Genomic DNA, 25,451 nt, shown 5'->3' on the forward strand with positions numbered 1-25,451 from the left:
TACGGAGGACCCGGAGGGAGGGAGGCACTTATTAGTACAGTGATTAGCACAGTGTCTCCGTCAGTCTCTCTCTGGACTGCTCGCTGTACGGAGGACCCGGAGGGAGGCACTTATTAGTACAGTGATTAGCACAGTGTCTCCGTCAGTCTCTCTCTGGACTGCTCACTGTACGGAGGACCCGGAGGGAGGCACTTATTAGTACAGTGATTAGCACAGTGTCTCCGTCAGTCTCTCTCTGGACTGCTCACTGTACAGAGGACCCGGAGGGAGGGAGGCACTTATTAGTACAGTGATTAGCACAGTGTCTCCGTCAGTCTCTCTCTGGACTGCTCACTGTACGGAGGACCCGGAGGGAGGCACTTATTAGTACAGTGATTAGCACAGTGACTCCGTCAGTCTCTCTCTGGACTGCTCGCTGTACGGAGGACCAGGAGGGAGGGAGGCACTTATTAGTACAGTGATTAGCACAGTGTCTCCGTCAGTCTCTCTCTGGACTGCTCACTGTACGGAGGACCCGGAGGGAGGGAGGCACTTATTAGTACAGTGATTAGCACAGTGTCTCCGTCAGTCTCTCTCTGGACTGCTCACTGTACGGAGGACCCGGAGGGAGGGAGGCACCTATTAGTACAGTGATTAGCACAGTGTCTCTGTGAGTCTCTCTCCAGCTCACACACTGGGACTGACTGAGCGCAGGGAGGATCTGTGCGCCGCTCAGCTCAGCTGCTGGATACACAGCAGCCAATAGACTGTGTGTGTGTAGAGTAGCCAATGGGCGGGAGCCGGCAGCAGTGAGCCTGAGCCATTTCTGGATGCGCAGGGGGACCATCGGACCCAGCCACTAAGCGGTGATGTAATGTGCATGGCAGAGTGGGTGACGAGCGGCGCTGCCGCCGACATATGATAATTCATGTCTGCGGCGGCGGCGCTCGTCACTCACCGCTGCCCACCCGCTGTGCCATGCTGATATTTAACAGAATGTCAGCCTGCCTGCCGCCCTTAATTGTTGCCGCCCTGAGGCCGGTGCCTCATGGGCCTAGGCACAAATCCGGCCCTGGGATGAGGTGCTCGTGAAAAATAACCTACTGTATAGTAACATACAGTATGAAGCTTCAACACCTGTAGCATACTGGAGGTACAGTATACTGTAGGATCCACAGATATACAGTACGCTACACCAGGAATGACGTACTGTACTGTAATGTAGAGTATGAAGCTTCAACACCTGTAGCATACTCTAGGTACAGTATACTGTAGGATCCACAGATATACAGTACGCTACAGCAGGAATGATGTACTGTAATGTACAGTATGAAGCTTCAACACCTATAGCATACTCTAGGTACAGTATACTGTAGGATCCACAGATATACAGTACGCTACAGCAGGAATGATGTACTGTACTGTAATGTAGAGTATGAAGCTTCAACACCTGTAGCATACTCTAGGTACAGTATACTGTAGGATCCACAGATATACAGTACGCTACAGCAGGAATGATGTACTGTAATGTACAGTATGAAGCTTCAACACCTATAGCATACTCTAGGTACAGTATACTGTAGGATCCACAGATATACAGTACGCTACAGCAGGAATGATGTACTGTACTGTAATGTACAATATGAAGCTACAACACCTGTAGCATACTGTAGGTACAGTATACTGTAGGATCCACAGATATACAGTACGCTACAGCAGGAATGACGTACTGTAATGTACAGTATGAAGCTTCAACACCTGTAGCATACTGGAGGTACAGTATACTGTAGGATCCACAGATATACAGTACGCTACAGCAGGAATGATGTACTGTAATGTACAGTATGAAGCTTCAACAACTATAGCATACTCTAGGTACAGTATACTGTAGGATCCACAGATATACAGTACGCTACACCAGGAATGACGTACTGTACTGTAATGTAGAGTATGAAGCTTCAACACCTGTAGCATACTCTAGGTACAGTATACTGTAGGATCCACAGATATACAGTACGCTACAGCAGGAATACAGTATGAAGCTTCAACACCTGTAGCATACTGGAGGTACAGTATACTGTAGGATCCACAGATATACAGTACGCTACAGCAGGAATGATGTACTGTAATGTACAGTATGAAGCTACAACACCTGTAGCATACTCTAGGTACAGTATACTGTAGGATCCACAGATATACAGTACGCTACAGCAGGAATGACGTACTGCAATGTACAGTATGAAGCTACAACACCTGTAGCATACTGTAGGTACAGTATACTGTAGGATCCACAGATATACAGTACGCTACAGCAGGAATGATGTACTGTACTGTAATGTACAGTATGAAGCTACAACACCTGTAGCATACTGTAGGATCCACAGATATACAGTACGCTACAGCAGGAATGACGTACTGTACTGTAATGTACAGTATGAAGCTACAACACCTGTAGCATACTGTAGGATCCACAGATTTACAGTACGCTACAGCAGGAATGATGTACTGTACTGTAATGTACAGTATGAAGCTACAACACCTGTAACATACTGTAGGTACAGTATACTGTAGGATCCACAGATATACAGTACGCTACAGCAGGAATGATGTACTGTACTGTAATGTAGAGTATGAAGCTTCAACACCTGTAGCATACTCTAGGTACAGTATACTGTAGGATCCACAGATATACAGTACGCTACAGCAGGAATGACGTACTGTAATGTACAGTATGAAGCTACAACACCTGTAGCATACTGGAGGTACAGTATACTGTAGGATCCACAGATATACAGTACGCTACAGCAGGAATGACGTACTGTACTGTAATGTAGAGTATGAAGCTTCAACACCTGTAGCATACTCTAGGTACAGTATACTGTAGGATCCACAGATATACAGTACGCTACAGCAGGAATGACGTACTGTAATGTACAGTATGAAGCTACAACACCTGTAGCATACTGTAGGTACAGTATACTGTAGGATCCACAGATATACAGTACGCTACAGCAGGAATGATGTACTGTACTGTAATGTAGAGTATGAAGCTTCAACACCTGTAGCATACTCTAGGTACAGTATACTGTAGGATCCACAGATATACAGTACGCTACAGCAGGAATGACGTACTGTAATGTACAGTATGAAGCTTCAACAACTATAGCATACTCTAGGTACAGTATACTGTAGGATCCACAGATATACAGTACGCTACACCAGGAATGACGTACTGTACTGTAATGTAGAGTATGAAGCTTCAACACCTGTAGCATACTCTAGGTACAGTATACTGTAGGATCCACAGATATACAGTACGCTACAGCAGGAATACAGTATGAAGCTTCAACACCTGTAGCATACTGGAGGTACAGTATACTGTAGGATCCACAGATATACAGTACGCTACAGCAGGAATGATGTACTGTAATGTACAGTATGAAGCTACAACACCTGTAGCATACTCTAGGTACAGTATACTGTAGGATCCACAGATATACAGTACGCTACAGCAGGAATGACGTACTGCAATGTACAGTATGAAGCTACAACACCTGTAGCATACTGTAGGTACAGTATACTGTAGGATCCACAGATATACAGTACGCTACAGCAGGAATGATGTACTGTACTGTAATGTACAGTATGAAGCTACAACACCTGTAGCATACTGTAGGATCCACAGATATACAGTACGCTACAGCAGGAATGACGTACTGTACTGTAATGTACAGTATGAAGCTACAACACCTGTAGCATACTGTAGGATCCACAGATTTACAGTACGCTACAGCAGGAATGATGTACTGTACTGTAATGTACAGTATGAAGCTACAACACCTGTAACATACTGTAGGTACAGTATACTGTAGGATCCACAGATATACAGTACGCTACAGCAGGAATGATGTACTGTACTGTAATGTAGAGTATGAAGCTTCAACACCTGTAGCATACTCTAGGTACAGTATACTGTAGGATCCACAGATATACAGTACGCTACAGCAGGAATGACGTACTGTAATGTACAGTATGAAGCTACAACACCTGTACTGTACTGTACAGTACGAGCAGGACAGACTCGAGCACAGAAGAGGTTAACAAAATGGCTACCGGCTGTCAGCCAGGGCTTCATGGGAGCACACAACTATTGAGATACAGTAGCAATGTTATACAGTAGGTTCCACATGTGTAAGGGCACTGCTGTCCAATCTCCTTCTTTGTGAGCAGAGCAGAATATTGTCAAATAATGTAATTTTCTGCTCGTTGTCATAGAAATCATTCATCCCTGGTGGTCCGATGTTGTTTATAGGAGACAGTAATGGTGGTTTTTACCTATGGGCCGCAGGGCTGCAGCCCCCCCCCCCCCCCCCCCCCAGGTAAAATCCACCACTGTCTCTGCCTAAAGTGAAGCAGATGCAGTCTGTGAGACTGCTCTGGCTTCAATGGCTTCCTATTGGAAGTCCGACCTGCCAGTCACTTAAGGCAGTTCTATTGGGAGGTGTTCCCTCCCTCCAGGATGCCTCTCTGTGCGCAAATGCGTGGCAGCCCTGAAATAGGTTCTCGCATGTGCAGTACCACGGAACATACTGCGCATGCACCGGACCCAGGAACCAGATTAAGCCTCCGGGGGCTTGGGCCAGTGCATGCACAGTATGTATGAAGGGGATGCGGTCATTTGGTCTACTGCATTATGGTCGACAGTCATTAGGTCGAATCCATTAGGTCGACATGACTCTAGGTCGACATGGGAAAAGGTCGACATGATTCTAGTTCGAAAGGTCATTAGTTCGACAGGTCATTAGTTCGACAAGGTCATTAGTTCGACATTGTCTATGTCGACATTCACAAGGTCGACATGGAGTTTTTCACTGTTTTTTGAGCCAACATGTGCTGACAGGCGGTATTTCATGCCCTACCATCCACTAGGGCGTGGTGGGAGAATAAAATAGTGTGCTGAGCGTAGCGAGGGGATGCAGTGCACTTTAAACTGTGTCCATGTCGACTGTGTTGACATTCAGGTAAAAAAAACAGTGAAAAACCCCATGTCGACCTTGTGAATGTCGACATAGACAATGTCGAACTAATGACCTTGTCGAACTAATGACCTGTCGAACTAATGACCTTTCGACCTAGAATCATGTCGACTTTTCCCATGTCGACCTAGAGTCATGTCGACCTTTTAGCATGTCGACCTAATGGATTCGACCTAATGACTTTCTACCATAATGCAATAGACCAAATGATCCCAACCCGTATGAAGTAACTGTGCATGCCTTGGCCCCATGCAGACCGGAACATGCGGAGAGCGCAGTGGAGGCAGCGGCAGCGGCAGCGGGGGGGGGACGGCACATTGCGGCAGCTCCTCTCCTCCAGAAGGGTGATTGGTATATTGATATACATACTAACAATGCTACCAGTGGTGCTCAATCTCCAGCCTGCAGTAATACTGTCTCTGCTCTGATGCCTGTATCAGTATATTTCTGTTCTTGCTTCTCAGATCACAGCAACAAGAAGGGGGACATATCCAAAATCTGTTCATCCCAGGACCTGACCACCTCAGGTAAGAACTCCAACATTAGCTCAACCAGATCACATGCTAGGGGGGGGGAGGGGGGGCATGGAGAGTTCTAAATACAACAGAAATTGCACCCCAAAAATACATTGTTTACTAAACTTGTCAAGCTGGAATTACAATCAAGGTATCGACAGCTTAGCAAGCATGAGATATCATCCTGCCGGGATATTATTGCTTTATTAAGCACTTGCAACTTTTATACAAAAAATATATAAATATATACAGAAAACTAACTGCACATCTATACATAGGAATATAAACCGTACATCTGAAAACATGGTCAGAACCCTCAATATAATTTCACTGCAAAACCCTCATCCTTCCCTACTTGACTGGCTAATCATTCATAACAACATTCACCCCCCATTCATACACCCTCCACCATCACTCACTCACACATCCATCCACAAACACTCCCTCACTAACACCATACACCAACCACTCATTCTGGACAACACCAACAATAAATATAAGGGAAGTAAAGGACAATCATGGTTTTAGGTATATGCAAACCCTTCCTATAAAAATCACATTTCCATAACATCTAATCAAACTGAAAAAAGTGAGAAAGGACAGAAAGATCCCAAGACTAGAGAGACCAGGTCATTCACCACCCACTAAGGGGGCTTCAGCTGGTGCCACAATCTGGACCAACTGACGGTGTCTAACCTCCTCCTCTCTAGCTCCATCATCAAACTCACCTCGTGAAGGATCAAACCCACCACCTGTTCGCAGGGGAGGACTTTACGTCTCTATGAAACCAGACACCGTGCCTGCCACTTATGAAATCTGACCACTAAACTAACTAAGAAAATTGTGCCCAAAAAATAATCCCCATACCTTTTGAATGCTCCATAGACCCATTCCAGGTAACTCAGCCCCAAAAAGCAAGAGATGCCTATGACACTGTTTGATATTTTTTTTACGTTAAAGGGACATCCACACAAGAAGTGGTCCATAGTCTCCTCCACCCCTAGACATTCCTCCCGTGGACAAACACGTTCATCTGCACTTCTGAATCTGGTATTCCCTCTAACGTAAAGCTTTCCTTGAAAGGAGAGCCAGGCAATGTCTCTGAACTTCAAAGGTATCCTCTGAGAATTTATCAGATTCAAAGCCTCCGAAAGTACATCACCTGGGCAGTCTCTCAGGGCCAATGGAACATTGAAGTGTGATTGCAAAACCCTCTTCCCCAACTCCTTTCTAGAGAGATCACTTACTTCTCCCACTCCCAAACTCCACTGTCCTATTACCTTCAAGCATTGGACCACGTAGATTGGGAGGTAGCTTCTTTGAGCCCGAAAACTTTTCAATTGACGATCCTGTAACCATGCTCCGATAAAGGGACCACCAAAAGTTTAACCTTAAAAAAAGTTGTTAGGAAGAAGACTACAGGGTTTACCATGTACAAACCCCCTTCTGCCCTCGATTTGTAAGTGATGCCCATTTTCAGTAGCAGGAAAAACAAAGAACTCAATTTGGTCCACAAAGATTGAGACAAAAAACAAACATAGCTAACAAGTAAGTCTTAAGGGGTGTACACTCTGAGAACTTTTAATAGGAGATTTTGACTAGATTTTACCTAGAAGGTAAGCCAAAATCTCTATATTTTTCTCCTGCTTAGTCTATATTATCTAGCAGAAATTACTTAGTATAGATTGACTGTGCAGGCAAGGCAATTTTGACTAGATCATAGACTATCATTGCTTAGACAAAATCGCTTAGTCAAAATCTCCAGTGCATCTAGCCAAAATCTCTCCCAAAATTGCTTAGTCAAAATTGCTTAGTCAAAATTGTCCATTAGCCAAAATCTCCCCGTGTGTACACCCCTTTACACAGATCAACCCTTTCCTTCAGAAAGACCGTCCATCCTCTGCAGATCTTTACTTTCTGGGTGGCATTCTCTAGTTTCTCAAACCAAATTTGGTGGCATAATCACCATGCTCGAATCTGATGCCCAAGATCTTTATAAGCTGACTAGGCCTGAGGAAGGTGTCCGTAAGGTCAAACCCCTTCCTCCCCCATTTAGAAAGATTCACACTTGTTCGATTTATTATGGAACCCAAGGTACTTGAATATTCCATAATCAGTTGGTCTACAGTAGGAGCAAGTTTCATCTTTGCTCCTTTGGCCATGGCTAGCCATGGCTAGCCATGGCTATCCTATTGTTCTCAGCTGCAATATGTATTGTATTGCAGCTGAGAACAATAGAATAGCCATGGCTAGCCATGGACAAAGGAGCAAAGATGAAACTTGCTCCTACTGTATGTCATTCGCTTCTGCCACTGATGACAGAATGTTCGTGACACTACTATACTACACTCTGGTCCCAGCTGCACCCGTTGCACCATGCTGCTCTCAATCCTTATGAAAGGAATTAATTGCGAACATGTATAGAAGAGGGCTCAGGGGACAACCCTGACGGACACTCGAGTCCACCGGAAATGTAGTCCCTACCCAGCCATTCACAAGCGGGAAGTTTTTTGCCTTTTTATACAAAATTCTAAGCCAATTTACCACCCTTATGGAAAAACCATACATTTCAAGCAAGGCCCACAAGTACTAATGGTTGACCTTATCAAAGACTGATAGCAGATATTTGTTCAACTTTCCAGCTGTTACGATTCTGGGGGATTCCCAAGCAAGTTTACCAGTGAGGACAGGCCACAATCCCAACCCTGACTCCCTCTAGAGATTATAGGCACCTGCAGAGCTAAAACTTCACTTATAATAGCCACATTTGAAGGGGAATATTAGGTCTGCCCCAACTACCCACCAGGCCTTACAGGGAGACATGGTGTCCAACACCTCCAGAGTGTTATGCCACTTGGCAGTATGAATGCCCCTGGGAGTGCACAAACTAGATACCGTGGAGAGGACCATGGACGGAGACACAGGGGCAGTGCTAGGCAGACTCACAGAGACATAGGAGCAGTGCAAACATCAGTAGCGAACAAGTACTAACACTAAAACAGACTGGGAGCATACACACAATACACAGAGAGGATACTGGGGGAACTCACAGGCACAGGTAGGGGCTGGGAGGATGAGAGCCCAACTTATAGAGCGTCTCCCAGTATCAGAGAATAAGTATCTCTCCGGTAACAGGAGAGATACCTATAGTGGAGCTTGGTGTAATGCTTCGACACGTGAATGTACTAGTTGCTATAGGCAACCCCAGTCCCAACAGGGTACAACAGAGGGAGGCCTATAGATTCCTAGGTCAGCGATGAAGAAGACCATAGGAAAATATCCTAAACCCGTACCCCTCGCTTGCAGTACACAGGTTCAGCTAGCTTCCACCAAGCTGACACCCGTGGGCTCTGCACTGAGGGAATGGGTAAGATATCAGGACCTGAGCTCACCTGCAGCACACAGGTTCAGCTAGCTGCCACCAAGCTGACACCAGTGAGTGCTGCACAGTGAGAGGTAACAAAGGAAATGAGGGAGTGTAACAGCAACCTTGCTGGATCCACAAGGTGGTAAAGGGACCCATCAGCTACAGTCACAACTCCTGATTACTGCTAGGTCTGGATCAAGGCGCAAAGACACAAACTCCAAGACCTATATTACTGTAATCAACATGCAATACAATTGCTAGAAACTAACTAGGCACAGGACAAGGCTGACTGGCAATCTGACTAGGATTCTGCAGCACCTGCCTAGCCTGAGAGGAAGGTTTATATAGCAGGTGCTGCCACGCCCCACTCAGACATCACAGACTGTGAGCACAAAACCAGTGCCGGATTCCCTGCTGTGAACAGACTGCCTGTCACCACTGCAACAGCAAAAACCCGAACCGGAGTATCAGCTGCGCTCAGTATCAGTAATTCCTTTAAACTATGCAATAATGCATGAAGATATTCATAATAAGAAAAACAAGACACACCTTGCTGTTGAAAAGATTATGCATGAAAGAAAGAAAGACAATATAACTCCACGCAGATGAAGATGCACATACGATCATGGAAGAAACAAATTATGGCAGAAAGAACGGTACTTGTGTATTATCACGGCGCTCGATTTTACTACGTACGCAAATGTAGTGAAATCGCATCGCATGCCATTATTGTATGGCATGCGATGCGATGAGATGCGATTTTACCTGTTATAATTGCATTTAATGTACTATACCATTAAATGACATATGGGGCCTTATTTTGGTTCATTCTTTCTGACAAAATCCTTCTTAGATGGACAAAACCATGTGCACTGCAGGGGGGCAGATGTAACATGTGCAGAGAGAATTAGATTTGGGTGAGTTATTTTGTTTCTGTGCAGGGTAAATACTGACTGCTTTATTTTTACACTGCAATATAGATCTCAATTTGAAGTAAAACCCCACCCAAATCTAATTCTCTCTGCACAAGTAACACCTGCCCCCCTGCAGTGCACATGGTTTTGCCCATCTAAGAAGGATTTTGTCAGAAAGAATGAACCAAAATAAGGCCCATAATGTCATTTATTTACGCACCCCCCCCCAGTATCCACGACATCCAAAAGCATGGCGAGCAGTGGCGGAACGCGTCCGCCTGAACATTTCATACCCCCACTATCCACGTCGGCGTGAAATTGATTTTATATAGTGTGGCGAGCATAGCGAGCCATTGAACCCGAAGCATGGCGCTTCGGGCTCGGGGGCTCGCTGCGCTCACCACACTATAATAAATCAACTCCACGCTGACGTGAATAATGGGGGTATGAAAAGGTCACCCGGACGCGATCCGCCGGCCCTCGCAGAGCTTGCTGCGCTCACCACGCTTCAGGACGACGTGCATAGTGGGAGAGGCCTAAATAAATGACATTATGGGGGAAATTTACTAAAGGAAATTTGTAAAAAAAATAGGTGCATTTGTATCCAGAAATACACTTATTTTTGACATTTACTATCCCGAAAATACGGCAATTTGTAGTCGTATTGATGTGCTATCACTACAAATACGAATTGCCGTATTTTCGGGTTAGTAAATGTCAAAAATAAGTGTATTTCTGGATACAAATACACCTATTTTTTTACAAATTTCCTTTAGTAAATTCCCCCTATATGTCATTTAATTGTATAGCACAGTGGTTCCCAACCTTTTTTCTCTCCCGTACCCCTTGATTAGGCTTTTCATTGATAAGTACCCCCTCCTCTCATTTTGAAATATGGACAGTACTTAGTGGTATGCGGATCCTTATGCATGTCCTTATATTAAGGAGGAGTAGTATACAGCAAGGAATCATGCCCTTCTGTGTCTAGACACTGGTTGTGTATTATCTCCAGGATTACCGCTAACACCGGTAGGATTAATGCCGCTGCTTCCTCCACCTTTGTCAGTGCTGGGCAGATGACTGCTGATGTCTGAGGGCAGCATGGGAAGCTCTCAGTGGATTTCTGGTCAGGCATGTGGCAATGGGTCTTCTTCAGCCATCAAAAGACCTTTTCATCGTCCGCCATTAGCAATATTATTTTCAAGTACCCCCAACTGGTCTGCAGAGTACCCCCAGGGGTACTAGTACCCCAAGTTGAGAACCACTGGTATAGCACATTAAATGCCTTTATTATATGTTAAAACGGAACCTATATCTGATCGCATCGCATGCCATACAATATTTTTATAATTTTTATCGGACCCGATTTTTGTAATGTATTCTCTGACAGAGAGCAGTGAATAGATTACATCGGAAAATTGCATCGCATCGTATGCCATACAATAATGGCATGCAATGCGATTTCACTACCCTGAATAGCCCACTACGCAAATGCCGTAGATAATTCACAAGTACCGAAAGAACTTATCTCCGTAACTGGAATGAGGAGATCTACTAGGCTGGGACCAAGACAGGACTGGAAAGCAGGAGATCTGTGGCAGTCAATGAACCCTCCAGCGACCAGACACCTGAAGCAAAGAGTATAACTGGCACCTGATAGAAGGCACCCACAAAACTTAAACTTAGACCTCCCAATCAGGCATCCACTGGAGCTATGATATCAGACACCCCCATCCCTTCGGGAGCAGGATCAAGGGGGTTCTTTGTGCTCACAATCTCAGGGCCACCCCCTGGATCATTCTGTACAACTATTACATTGAGTGGTTCTACACCCATTACCTTCTTCATCACCTCAACAACTTCCATCTGACCTACCTCTTGTTTTTTGGAACCTTTAGTAACCCTTCCCATCTAGATCAGTACCCAGTGGGTCCTGTTTTAGAGTATCACCCTTCTCACTCTCTCCACTGCTTTTCACATAACTCTTCCCTTCCTCCCTCCTTCTCTATGAAACTTTCCCCACCTACTCTACCTTTAATAGGTTTGGACACACACCCCTTCTTAAATATTAAGACTCAGGTGAGGTGACTCAGATGCTTAGTTGCAAGGGAGAAGAATCAGCAGCAGAAATAAGTTATAAAGCCACTGTATAGGTCACTGGTGCGGCCTCATCTAGATACTGTGCCCGGCTCTGTATAGGTCACTGGTGCGGCCTCGACTAGATACTTTGCCCAGTTCTGTATAGGTCAATGGTGCGGCCTCATCTATATACTGTGCTCGGTTCTGTATAGGTCACTGGTGCGGCCTCATCTAGATACTGTGCCCAGTTCTGTATAGTCACTGGTGCGGCCTCATCTAGATACTGTGCCCAGTTCTGTATAGGTCACTGGTGCGGCCTCATCTAGATACTGTGCCCAGTTCTGTATAGGTCACTGGTGCGGCCTCATCTAGATACTGTGCCCAGTTCTGTATAGGTCACTGGTGCGGCATCACCTAGATACTGTGCCCAGTTCTGTATAGGTCACTGGTGCGGCCTCATCTAGATACTGTGCCCAGTTCTGTATAGGTCACTGGTGCGGCCTCATCTATATACTGTGCTCGGTTCTGTATAGGTCACTGGTGCGGCCTCATCTAGATACTGTGCCCAGTTCTGTATAGGTCAATGGTGCGGCCTCATCTAGATACTGTGCCCAGTTCTGTATAGGTCACTGGTGCGGCCTCATCTAGATACTGTGCCCAGTTCTGTATAGTCACTGGTGCGGCCTCATCTAGATACTGTGCCCAGTTCTGTATAGGTCACTGGTGCGGCCTCATCTAGATACTGTGCCCAGTTCTGTATAGGTCACTGTTGCGGCCTCATCTAGATACTGTGCCCAGTTCTGTATAGGTCACTGGTGCGGCATCACCTAGATACTGTGCCCAGTTCTGTATAGGTCACTGGTGCGGCCTCATCTAGATACTGTGCCCAGTTCTGTATAGGTCACTGGTGTGACCTCATCTAGATACTGTGCCCAGTTCTGTATAGGTCACTGGTGTGACCTCATCTAGATACTGTGCCCAGTTCTGTATAGGTCACTGGTGCGGCCTCATCTATATACTGTGCCCAGTTCTGTATAGGTCACCGGTGCGGCCTCATCTAGATACTGTGCCCAGTTCTGTATAGGTCACTGGTGTGACCTCATCTAGATACTGTGCCCAGTTCTGTATAGGTCACTGGTGCGGCCTCATCTATATACTGTGCCCAGTTCTGTATAGGTCACCGGTGCGGCCTCATCTAGATACTGTGCCCAGTTCTGTATAGGTCACTGGTGCAGCCTCATCTAGAGCACTGGGCCCAGTTCTGTATAGGTCACTGGAGCGGCCTCATCTAGGTACTGTGCCCAGTTCTGTATAGGTCACTGGTGCAGCCTCATCTAGATACCATGCCCAGTTCTGTATAGGTCACTGGTATGCCTCATCTAGATACTGTGTCCAGTTCTGTATAGGTCATTGGTGAAGCCTCATCTATATACTGTGCCCAGTTCTGTATAGGTCACTGGTGCGGCCTCATCTATATACTGTGCCCAGTTCTGTATAGGTCACTGGTACGGCCTCATCTAGATACTGTGCCCGGTTCTGTATAGGTCACTGGTGTGGCCTCATCTAGATACTGTGGCCAGTTCTGTATAGGTCACTGGTGCGGCCTCATCTAGATACTGTGACCGGTTCTGTATAGGTCACTGGTGCGGCCTCATCTAGATACTGTGCCCGGTTCTGTATAGGCCATTGGTGCGGCCTCATCTAGGTACTGTGCCTGGTTCTGTATAGGTCACTGGTGCGGCCTCATCTAGATACTGTGCCCAGGTCTGTATAGGTCACTGGTGCAGCCTCATCTAGATACTGTGCCCAGTTCTGTATAGGTCACTGGTGCGGCCTCATCTAGATACTGTGCCCAGTTCTGTATAGGTCACTGGTGCGGCCTCATCTAGATACTGTGCCCAGTTCTGTATAGGTCACTGGTGCGGCCTCATCTAGATACTGTGCCCAGTTCTGTATAGGTCACTGGTGCCGCCTCATCTAGATACTGTGCCCGGTTCTGTATAGGTCACTGGTGCGGCCTCATCTAGATACTGTGCCCAGTTCTGTACAGGTCACTGGTGCGGCCTCCTCTATATACTGTGCCCAGTTCTGTATAGGTCACTGGTACGGCCTCATCTAGATACTGCGCCCGGTTCTGTATAGGTTACTGGTACGGCCTCATCTAGATACTGTGCCCGGTTCTGTGTAGGTCACTGGTGCGGCCTCATCTAGATACTGTGCCCAGTTCTGTATAGGTTACTGGTACGGCCTCATCTAGATACTGTGCCCGGTTCTGTGTAGGTCACTGGTGCGGCCTCATCTATATACTGTGCCCAGTACTGTATAGGTCACTGGTGCGGCCTCCTCTAGATACTGTGCCCAGTTCTGTATAGGTCACTGGTGCGGCCTCATCTAGGTACTGTGCCCGGTTCTGTATAGGTCACTGGTGCGGCCTCATCTAGATACTGTGCACAGTTTTGTATAGGTCACTGGTGCGGCCTCATCTATATACTGTGCCCAGTTCTGTATAGGTCACTGGTGCGGCCTCATCTATATACTGTGCCCAGTTCTGTATAGGTCACTGGTGCGGCCTCATCTAGATACTGTGCTCACTTCTGTATAGGTCACTGGTGCGGCCTCATCTAGATACTGTGCCCAGTTCTGTATAGGTCACTGGTGCAACCTCATCTAGATACTGTGCTCGGTTCTGTATAGGTCACTGGTGCGGCCTCATCTAGATACTGTGCCCGGTTCTGTATAGGTCACTGGTGCAGCCTCATCTAGAGCACTGGGCCCAGATCTGTATAGGTCACTGGTGCGGCCTCATCTAGATACTGTGCCCAGTTCTGTATAGGTCACTGGTGCGGCCTCATCTAGATACTGTGCCCAGTTCTGTATAGGTCACTGGTGCGGCCTCATGTAGACACTGTGCCCGGTTCTGTATAGGTCACTGGTGCGGCCTCATCTAGGTACTGTGCCCAGTTCTGTATAGGTCACTGGTGCAGCCTCATCTAGATACCATGCCCAGTTCTGTATAGGTCACTGGTATGCCTCATCTAGATACTGTGTCCAGTTCTGTATAGGTCATTGGTGAAGCCTCATCTAGATACTGTGCCCAGTTTTGTATAGGTCATTGGTGAAGCCTCATCTAGATACTGTGCCCAGTTCTGTATAGGTCACTGGTGCAACCTCATCTAGATACTGTGCTCGGTTCTGTATAGGTCACTGGTGCGGCCTCATCTAGATACTGTGCCCGGTTCTGTATAGGTCACTGGTGCAGCCTCATCTAGAGCACTGGGCCCAGATCTGTATAGGTCACTGGTGCGGCCTCATCTAGATACTGTGCCCAGTTCTGTATAGGTCACTGGTGCGGCCTCATCTAGATACTGTGCCCAGTTCTGTATAGGTCACTGGTGCGGCCTCATGTAGACACTGTGCCCGGTTCTGTATAGGTCACTGGTGCGGCCTCATCTAGGTACTGTGCCCAGTTCTGTATAGGTCACTGGTGCAGCCTCATCTAGATACCATGCCCAGTTCTGTATAGGTCACTGGTATGCCTCATCTAGATACTGTGTCCAGTTCTGTATAGGTCATTGGTGAAGCCTCATCTAGATACTGTGCCCAGTTTTGTATAGGTCATTGGTGAAGCCTCATCTAGATACTGTGCCCAGTTCTGTATAGGTCACTGGTGCGGCCTCATCTAGGCACTGTGACCAGTTCTGTATAGGTCACTGGTGCTGTCTCATCTTGATACTGTGTCCAGTTCTGTATAGGTCATTGGTGAAGCCTCATCTAGATACTGTGTCCAGTTCTGTATAGGTCATTGGTGAAGCCTCATCTAGATACTGTGCCCAGTTCTGTATAGGTCATTGGTGAAGCCTCATCTAGATACTGTGCCCAGTTCTGTATAGGTCACTGGTGCGGCCTCATCTAGAGCACTGGGCCCAGTTCTGTATAGGTCACTGGTGCGGCCTCATCTAGATACTGTGCTCGGTTCTGTAGAGGTCACTGGTGCGGCCTCATCTAGGTACTATGCCCAGTTCTGTATAGGTCACTGGTGCGGCCTCCTCTAGATACTGTGCTCGGTTCTGTAGAGGTCACTGGTGCGGCCTCATCTAGGTACTGTGCCCAGTTCTGTATAGGTCACTGGCGCAGCCTCATCTAGATACCATGCCCAGTTCTGTATAGGTCACTGGTATGCCTCATATCGATACTGTATCCAGTTCTGTATAGGTCATTGGTGAAGCCTCATCTAGATACTGTGCCCAGTTCTGTATAGGTCATTTGTGAAGCCTCATTTAGATACTGTGTCCAGTTCTGTATAGGTCACTGGTGCGGCCCCATCTAGATACTGTGCCCTGTTCTGTATAGGTCACTGGTGCGGCCTCATCTAGATACTGTGCCCAGGTCTGTATAGGTCACTGGTGCGGCCTCATCTAGATACTGTGCCCGGTTCTGTATAGGTCACTGGTACGGCCTCATCTAGAATACTGTGTCCAGTTCTGTATAGGTCACTGGTGCGGCCTCATCTAGATACTGTACCCAGTTCTGTATAGGTCACTGGTGCGGCCTCATCTAGATACTGTGCCCGGTTCTGTATAGGTCACTGGTGCGGCCTCATCTAGATACTATGCCCAGTTCTGTATAGGTCACTGGTGCAGCCTCATCTAGAGCACTGGGCCCAGTTCTGTATAGGTCACTGGAGCGGAAAAAGGACAGAAAAGGATTGTCTTTTTGGCTGGCGCACTAAAGAAGAGAAATGAATTTCGTTTAAAATTTAACTTTTAATAATGTCAATAAAAGGAAAGCCATTTAAAGTGAAATATAAGTTACATACATGACTGACGAAAACATTGAACAATTAATAAAAATGCACGTGCTGTATGTGTGTCCTGTGTTTGTAAACAGTGGCGTGAGATTCTTGTTCTTGATTTTCACTACAACAATAATTGAATTGTGTCAAATCTTTATAGTATGTGTTACTATGTGGTATTGGATGGGTAGTCTGACCATGTGTATGTAATCAGATACCTCTATTAAGTTCCAATTTCTGTTAGATCGTATACCTCAGAGCCGTATCATATTCAGATTCACGTTGCTGTGGATATGATCATAGGGGGGGGGGGTTTTCTTTGGATGGGTAATTCGACCGTGTATATGCGGTCAGATGCCTCTATTATATTCCAATTAGCCCCAGACCATATGTCCTCACAATATGTCGCTGTTATGCACCTTTATTTAGAAAAGATAGTATGGTATCTGTACAGTATTCAGTTATACTGAATGGATACCTGGGCAGGCGTGCGTACCGTGCCTTCTGATGTAGTGAGCAACCGTGGTTTTGATGGTATGCACAAATATAATTATGTGCTGTATGGAAGTTGCTGATAGGGAAAATTGTCTGGGTGATCCAACAATATTGGTAGTTGGATCCCTCTATTCAATTTCCAACCCACAAATATCAGGGTGCGTGATGGTTGCAATATTTAGCAAGTTAGATGCTGGTGTATGTTTACTGCACGTTAATGCAACGCAGGGCATACAGCGATTTTTGTAATGTTTGTGATTTCACATAAACTGAATGATGAGGAAATTCTAGGAAAAAATTGCATGGGTGATCTGGCAGTGTGTACGGACAGACCCCTCTATTTTATTGCAATATTGTCCTTTCGAACGGTGGATATTCTGATAGGCAACTGTTATATTATATTGGGTAGGCTCATATTGGTCTCAAATACATAATTGGCACAATTAATATAAAATTGTTAAAGTTAGTTGAAATATCACGCTATTATTAAAAGACTGTACCGGGCGAGTAAAGGTTTATTTGATTATCTATTTTGCATTTGTAATCCCTCGCTTATCTGGGGTACATATGAAAAGGTCTCAGGAGCAGTTTGTTTAATTAGGCTGCAGGTTTAATAATGGGAGCAGGGTTTTTAGATTGTAGTTCCAATAATAATTATACAGTGTCAAATACGTCCAGTACTCTATCTATCAGTACGCAAGTCTCTTTAGGTAGGTCACTGGAGCGGCCTCATCTAGGTACTATGCCCGGTTCTGTATAGGTCACTGGTGCGGCCTCCTCTAGATACTGTGCCCAGTTCTGTATAGGTCACTGGTGCGGCCTCCTCTAGATACTGTGCCCAGTTCTGTATAGGTCACTGGTGCGGCCTCATCTAGATACTGTGCCCAGTTCTGTATAGGTCACTGGTGCAGCCTCATCTAGATACCATGCCCAGTTCTGTATAGGTCACTGGTGCGGCCTCATCTATATACTGTGTACAGTTCTGTATAGGTCACTGGTACGGCCTCATCTATATACTGTGCCCAGTTCTGTATAGGTCACTGGTGCGGCCTCATCTATATACTGTGCCCAGTTCTGTATAGGTCACTGGTGCGGCCTCATCTAGATACTGTGCCCAGTTCTGTATAGGTCACTGGTGCGGCCTCATCTAGATACTGTGTCCGGTTCTGTATAGGTCACTGGTGCGGCCTCATCTAGATACTGTGCCCGGTTCTGTATAGGCCATTGGTGCGGCCTCATCTAGGTACTGTGCCTGGTTCTGTATAGGTCACTGGTGCGGCCTCATCTAGATACTGTGCCCAGGTCTGTATAGGTCACTGGTGCAGCCTCATCTAGATACTGTGCCCAGTTCTGTATAGGTCACTGGTGCGGCCTCATCTAGATACTGTGTCCGGTTCTGTATAGGTCACTGGTGCGGCCTCATCTAGATACTGTGCCCGGTTCTGTATAGGCCATTGGTGCGGCCTCATCTAGGTACTGTGCCTGGTTCTGTATAGGTCACTGGTGCGGCCTCATCTAGATACTGTGCCCAGGTCTGTATAGGTCACTGGTGCAGCCTCATCTAGATACTGTGCCCAGTTCTGTATAGGTCACTGGTGCGGCCTCATCTAGATACTGTGCCCAGTTCTGTATAGGTCACTGGTGCGGCCTCATCTAGATACTGTGCCCAGTTCTGTATAGGTCACTGGTGCAGCCTCATCTAGATACTGTGCCCAGTTCTGTATAGGTCACTGGTGCAGCCTCATCTAGATACTGTGCCCAGTTCTGTATAGGTCACTGGTGCGGCCTCATCTAGATACTGTGCCCAGTTCTGTATAGGTCACTGGTGCGGCCTCATCTAGATACTGTGCCCAGTTCTGTATAGGTCACTGGTGCAGCCTCATCTAGACCACTGGGCCCAGTTCTGTATAGGTCACTGGTGCGGCCTCCTCTAGATACTGTGCTCGGTTCTGTATAGGTCATTGGTGCAGCCTCATCTAGAGCACTGGGCCCAGTTCTGTATAGGTCACTAGTGCGGCCTCCTCTAGATACTGTGCCCAGTTCTGTATAGGTCACTGGTGCGGCCTCATCTAGGTACTGTGCCCAGTTCTGTATAGGTCACTGATGCGGCCTCATCTAGATACTGTGCCCAGTTCTGTATAGGTCACTGGTGCGGCCTCATCTATATACTGTGCCCAGGTCTGTATAGGTCACTGGTGCGGCCTCATCTAGATACTGTGCCCGGTTCTGTATAGGTCACTGGCGCGGCCTCTTCTAGTTACTGTGACCAGTTCTGTATAGGTCACTGGTGCGGCCTCATCTAGATACTGTGCCCAGTTCTATATAGGTCACTGGTGCGGCCTCATCTAGATACTGTGTCCAGGTCTGTATAGGTCACTGGTGCGGCCTCATCTAGATACTGTGCCCAGTTCTGTATAGGTCACTGGTGCGGCCTCATCTAGATACTGTGCCCAGTTCTGTATAGGTCACTGGTACGGCCTCATCTAGATACTGTGTCCAGGTCTGTATAGGTCACTGGTGCGGCCTCATCTAGATACTGTGCTCACTTCTGTATAGGTCACTGGTGCGGCCTCATCTAGATACTGTGCCCAGTTCTGTATAGGTCACTGGTGCGGCCTCATCTAGATACTGTGCACAGTTCTGTATAGGTCACTGGTGCGGCCTCATCTAGATACTGTGCCCGGTTCTGTATAGGTCACTGGTGCGGCCTCATCTATATACTGTGCCCAGTTCTGTATAGGTCACTGGTACGGCCTCATCTAGATACTGTGCCCAGTTCTGTATAGGTCACTGGTACGGCCTCATCTAGGTACTGTGCCCAGTTCTGTATAGGTCACTGGTGCGGCCTCATCTAGATACTGTGCCCAGTTCTATATAGGTCACTGGTGCGGCCTCATCTAGATACTGTGTCCAGGTCTGTATAGGTCACTGGTGCGGCCTCATCTAGATACTGTGCCCAGTTCTGTATAGGTCACTGGTGCGGCCTCATCTAGATACTGTGCCCAGTTCTGTATAGGTCACTGGTACGGCCTCATCTAGATACTGTGTCCAGGTCTGTATAGGTCACTGGTGCGGCCTCATCTAGATACTGTGCTCACTTCTGTATAGGTCACTGGTGCGGCCTCATCTAGATACTGTGCCCAGTTCTGTATAGGTCACTGGTGCGGCCTCATCTAGATACTGTGCACAGTTCTGTATAGGTCACTGGTGCGGCCTCATCTAGATACTGTGCCCGGTTCTGTATAGGTCACTGGTGCGGCCTCATCTAGATACTGTGCCCGGTTCTGTATAGGTCACTGGTGCGGCCTCATCTAGATACTGTGCACAGTTCTGTATAGGTCACTGGTGCGGCCTCATCTAGATACTGTGCCTAGTTCTGTATAGGTCACTGGTGCAGCCTCATCTAGATACTGTGCCCAGTTCTGTATAGGTCACTGGTGCGGCCTCATCTAGATACTGTGCCCAGTTCTGTATAGGTCACTGGTGCGGCCTCATCTAGATACTGTGCCCAGTTCTGTATAGGTCACTGGTGCAGCCTCATCTAGACCACTGGGCCCAGTTCTGTATAGGTCACTGGTGCGGCCTCCTCTAGATACTGTGCTCGGTTCTGTATAGGTCACTGGTGCGGCCTCATCTAGGTACTGTGCCCAGTTCTGTATAGGTCACTGGTGCAGCCTCATCTAGATACCATGCCCAGTTCTGTATAGGTCACTGGTATGCCTCATCTAGATACTGTGTCCAGTTCTGTATAGGTCATTGTTGAAGCCTCATCTAGATACTGTGCCCAGTTTTGTATAGGTCATTGGTGAAGCCTCATGTAGATACTGTGCCCAGTTCTGTATAGGTCACTGGTATGCCTCATCTTGATACTGTGTCCAGTTCTGTATAGGTCATTGGTGAAGCCTCATCTAGATACTGTGTCCAGTTCTGTATAGGTCATTGGTGAAGCCTCATCTAGATACTGTGCCCAGTTCTGTATAGGTCATTGGTGAAGCCTCATCTAGATACTGTGCCCAGTTCTGTATAGGTCACTGGTGCGGCCTCCTCTAGATACTGTGCTCGGTTCTGTAGAGGTCACTGGTGCGGCCTCATCTAGGTACTGTGCCCAGTTTTGTATAGGTCACTGGTGCAGCCTCATCTAGATACCATGCCCAGTTCTGTATAGGTCACTGGTATGCCTCATATAGATACTGTGTCCAGTTCTGTATAGGTCATTGGTGAAGCCTCATCTAGATACTGTGCCCAGTTCTGTATAGGTCATTTGTGAAGCCTCATCTAGATACTGTGTCCAGTTCTGTATAGGTCACTGGTGTGGCCTCATCTAGAGCACTGGACCCAGTTCTGTATAGGTCACTGGTGCGGCCTCCTCTAGATACTGTGCTCGGTTCTGTGTAGGTCACTGGTGCGGCCTCATCTAGGCACTGTGCCCAGTTCTGTATAGGTCACTGGTGCAGCCTCATCTAGATACCATGCCCAGTTCTGTATAGGTCACTGGTATGCCTCATCTAGATACTGTGTCCAGTTCTGTATAGGTCATTGGTGAAGCCTCATCTAGATACTGTGCCCAGTTCTGTATAGGTCATTGGTGAAGCCTCATCTAGATACTGTGCCCAATTCTGTATAGGTCACTGGTGAGGCCTCATCTAGAGCACTGGGCCCAGTTCTGTATATGTCACTGGTGCAACCTCATCTAGATACCGTGCTCAGTTCTGTATACGTCACTGATGCAACCTCATCTAGATACAGTGCCCAGTTCTGTATAGGTCACTGGTGTGGCCTCATCTAGATACTGTGCCCAGTTCTGTATAGGTCACTGGTAAGGGCTCATCTAGATACTGTGCCCGGTTCAATATAGGTCATTGGTGCGGCCTCATCTAGATACTGTGCCCAGTTCTGTATAGGTCACTGGTGCGGCCTCATCTAGATACTGTGCCCAGTTCTGTATAGGTCACTGGTACGGCCTCATCTAGATACTTTGCCCGGTTCTGTATAGGTCATTGGTGCGGCCTCATCTATATACTGTGCCCAGTTCTGTATAGGTCACTGGTGCGGCCTCATCTAGATACTGTGCCCAGTTCTGTATAGGTCACTGGTGCGGTCTCATCTAGATACTGTGCCCGGTTCTGTATAGGTCACTGGTGCGGCCTCATCTAGATACTGTGCCTAGTTCTGTATAGGTCACTGGCACAACCTCATCTAGATACTGTGCCCAGTTCTGTATAGGTCACTGGTGCGGCCTCATCTAGATACTGTGCCCAGTTCTGTATAGGTCACTGGTGCGGCCTCATCTAGATACTGTGCCCAGTTCTGTATAGGTCACTGGTGCGGCCTCATCTAGATACTGTGCCCAGTTCTGTATATTGTCACTGGTGCGGCCTCATCTAGATACTGTGCCCAGTTCTGTATAGGTCACTGGTGCAGCCTCATCTAGATACTGTGCTCAGTTCTGTATAGGTCACTGGTGCGGCCTCATCTAGATACTGTGCCCAGTTCTGTATAGGTCACTGGTGCGGCCTCATCTAGATACTGTGCCCAGTTCTGTATAGGTCACTGGTGCAGCCTCATCTATATACTTTGCCCAGTTCTGTATAGGTCACTGGTGCGGCCTCATCTAGATACTGTGCCCGGTTCTGTATAGGTCACTGGTGCGGCCTCATCTAGATACTGTGCCTGGTTCTGTATAGGTCACTGGTGCGGCCTCATCTAGATACTGTGCCCGGTTCTGTATAGGTCACTGGTGCGGCCTCATCTAGATACTGTGCCCGGTTCTGTATAGGTCACTGGTACGTCCTCATCTAGATACTGTGCCCGGTTCTGTATAGGTCACTGGTGCGGCCTCATCTAGATACTGTGCCCAGTTCTGTATAGGTCACTGGTGCGGCCTCATCTAGATACTGTGCCCGGTTCTGTATAGGTCACTGGTGCGGCCTCATCTAGATACTGTGTCCAGTTCTGTATAGGTCACTGGTGCGGCCTCATCTAGATACTGTGCCCGGTTCTGTATAGGTCACTGGTGCGGTGCGGCCTCATCTAGATACTGTGCCCAGTTCTGTATAGGTCACTGTTGCAGCCTCATCTAAATACTGTGCTCAGTTCTGTATAGGTCACTGGTGCGGCCTCATCTAGATACTGTGCCCAGTTCTGTATAGGTCACTGGTGCAGCCTCATCTAGATACTGTGCCCAGTTCTGTATAGGTCACTGGTGCGGCCTCATCTATATACTTTGCCCAGTTCTGTATAGGTCACTGGTGCGGCCTCATCTAGATACTGTGCCCGGTTCTGTATAGGTCACTGGTGCGGCCTCATCTAGATACTGTGCCCAGTTCTGTATAGGTCACTGGTGCGGCCTCATCTAGATACTGTGCCCGGTTCTGTATAGGTCACTGGTGTGGCCTCATCTAGATACTGTGTCCAGTTCTGTATAGGTCACTGGTGCGGCCTCATCTAGATACTGTGCCCGGTTCTGTATAGGTCACTGGTGCGGCCTCATCTAGATACTGTGCCCGGTTCTGTATAGGTCACTGGTGCGGCCTCATCTAGATACTGTGCCCGGTTCTGTATAGGTCACTGGTGCGGCCTCATCTAGATACTGTGCCCGGTTCTGTATAGGTCACTGGTGCGGCCTCATCTAGATACTGTGCCCGGTTCTGTATAGGTCACTGGTGCGGCCTCATCTAGATACTGTGTCCGGTTCTGTATAGGTCACTGGTGCGGCCTCATCTAGATACTGTGCCCGGTTCTGTATAGGTCACTGGTGCGGCCTCATCTAGATACTGTGCCCAGTTCTGTATAGGTCACTGGTGCGGCCTCATCTAGATACTGTGCCCGGTTCTGTATAGGTCACTGGTGCGGCCTCATCTAGATACTGTGCCCAGTTCTGTATAGGTCACTGGTGCGGCCTCATCTAGATACTGTGCCCGGTTCTGTATAGGTCACTGGTGTGGCCTCATCTAGATACTATGCCAGATTCTGGTATAGGTCATTGGTGCGGCCTCATCTAGATACTGTGCCCGGTTCTGTATAGGTCACTGGTGTGGCCTCATCTAGATACTGTGCCAGATTCTGTATAGGTCACTGGTGCCGCCTCATCTAGATACTGTGCCCGGTTCTGTATAGGTCACTGGTGCGGCCTCATCTAGGTACTGTGCCAGTTCTGTATAGGTCACTGGTGCGGCCTCATCTAGGTACTGTGCACAGTTCTGTATAGGTCACTGGTGCGGCCTCATCTACATACTGTGCCCGGTTCTGTATAGGTCACTGGTGCTGCCTCATCTAGATACTGTGCCCGGTTCTGTATAGGTCACTGGTGCGGCCTCATCTAGATACTGTGCCCGGTTCTGTATAGGTCACTGGTGCGGCCTCATCTAGATACTGTGCCCGGTTCTGTATAGGTCACTGGTGCGGCCTCATCTAGATACTGTGCCCAGTTCTGTATAGGTCACTGGTGCGGCCTTATCTAGATACTGTGCCCAGTTCTGTATAGGTCACTGGTGCGGCCTCATCTAGATACTGTGCCCAGTTCTGTATAGGTCACTGGTGCGGCCTCATCTAGATACTGTGCCCAGTTCTGTATAGGTCACTGGTGCGGCCTCATCTATATACTGTGCCCAGTTCTGTATAGGTCACTGGTGCGGCCTCATCTAGATACTGTGCCTGGTTCTGTATAGGTCACTGGTGCGGCCTCATCTAGATACTGTGCCCAGTTATGGAGTCCATATCTCCTGTTTGATAGAAAGAATTGATGGGTCTATCGGTTTAGAACTGCAGTTGCATTCTATGTTTCATGTAGAGGTTAATAACATGTAATGAGCGTTATGTGGGGATGTGTATATAAGAGGCTAGGAGATGATCGATCAAGTCTGTATGAGGAATCCTCTCCCAGCCAATCATCAGCATAGGGGGACTTTACCTAATGTAGGGTTTAGTAGATATAGAACCATCATATGGTGTGTTACAACGGACAGCTATCCAAACATATTGGATGAAGAATGCGTATTACACTGGACTAAACCTGGCCAGTTCTAGCAGTGTTGATGTTTTATGTGTCATATAAAGACATATTTAAAAGAGTCAATATTAAAGAGTGTCTACAAAAACAAGATGCATATACAGTACATTACATAAGCTGGCCAGGAAAAACCATGATCTACCTATTATATATAAATCAACAATGGCAATGTGACTTGGTCTCGCTCATACATCTTGCGAAGTTCAAGGATGGGTAGTACATTTATTGTTTTATTTATTAACAGTTTCTTATATAGCGCAGCATAT

The 25,451-nt window shown here is 47.2% G+C and overlaps 1 protein-coding gene across 3 annotated transcripts in view; it reads left to right on the forward strand.

Moving 5' to 3' along the window:
• CGREF1 (cell growth regulator with EF-hand domain 1) overlaps window positions 1–25,451 on the forward strand; it is a 181,835-nt gene that overhangs the window by 52,460 nt on the left and 103,924 nt on the right. For all 3 annotated transcript variants that reach the window (XM_083179000.1, XM_083178999.1, XM_083178998.1), the window contains exon 3: window positions 5,480–5,542. In XM_083179000.1, coding sequence (XP_083035126.1) covers window positions 5,480–5,542 — 63 coding nt within the window. The remainder of the gene's footprint in view (window positions 1–5,479; window positions 5,543–25,451) is intronic.

This window comes from Crinia signifera, chromosome 3 (assembly GCF_055691185.1).
Source record: "Crinia signifera chromosome 3, ASM5569118v1, whole genome shotgun sequence".
Lineage (NCBI taxonomy): Eukaryota > Metazoa > Chordata > Amphibia > Anura > Myobatrachidae > Crinia > Crinia signifera.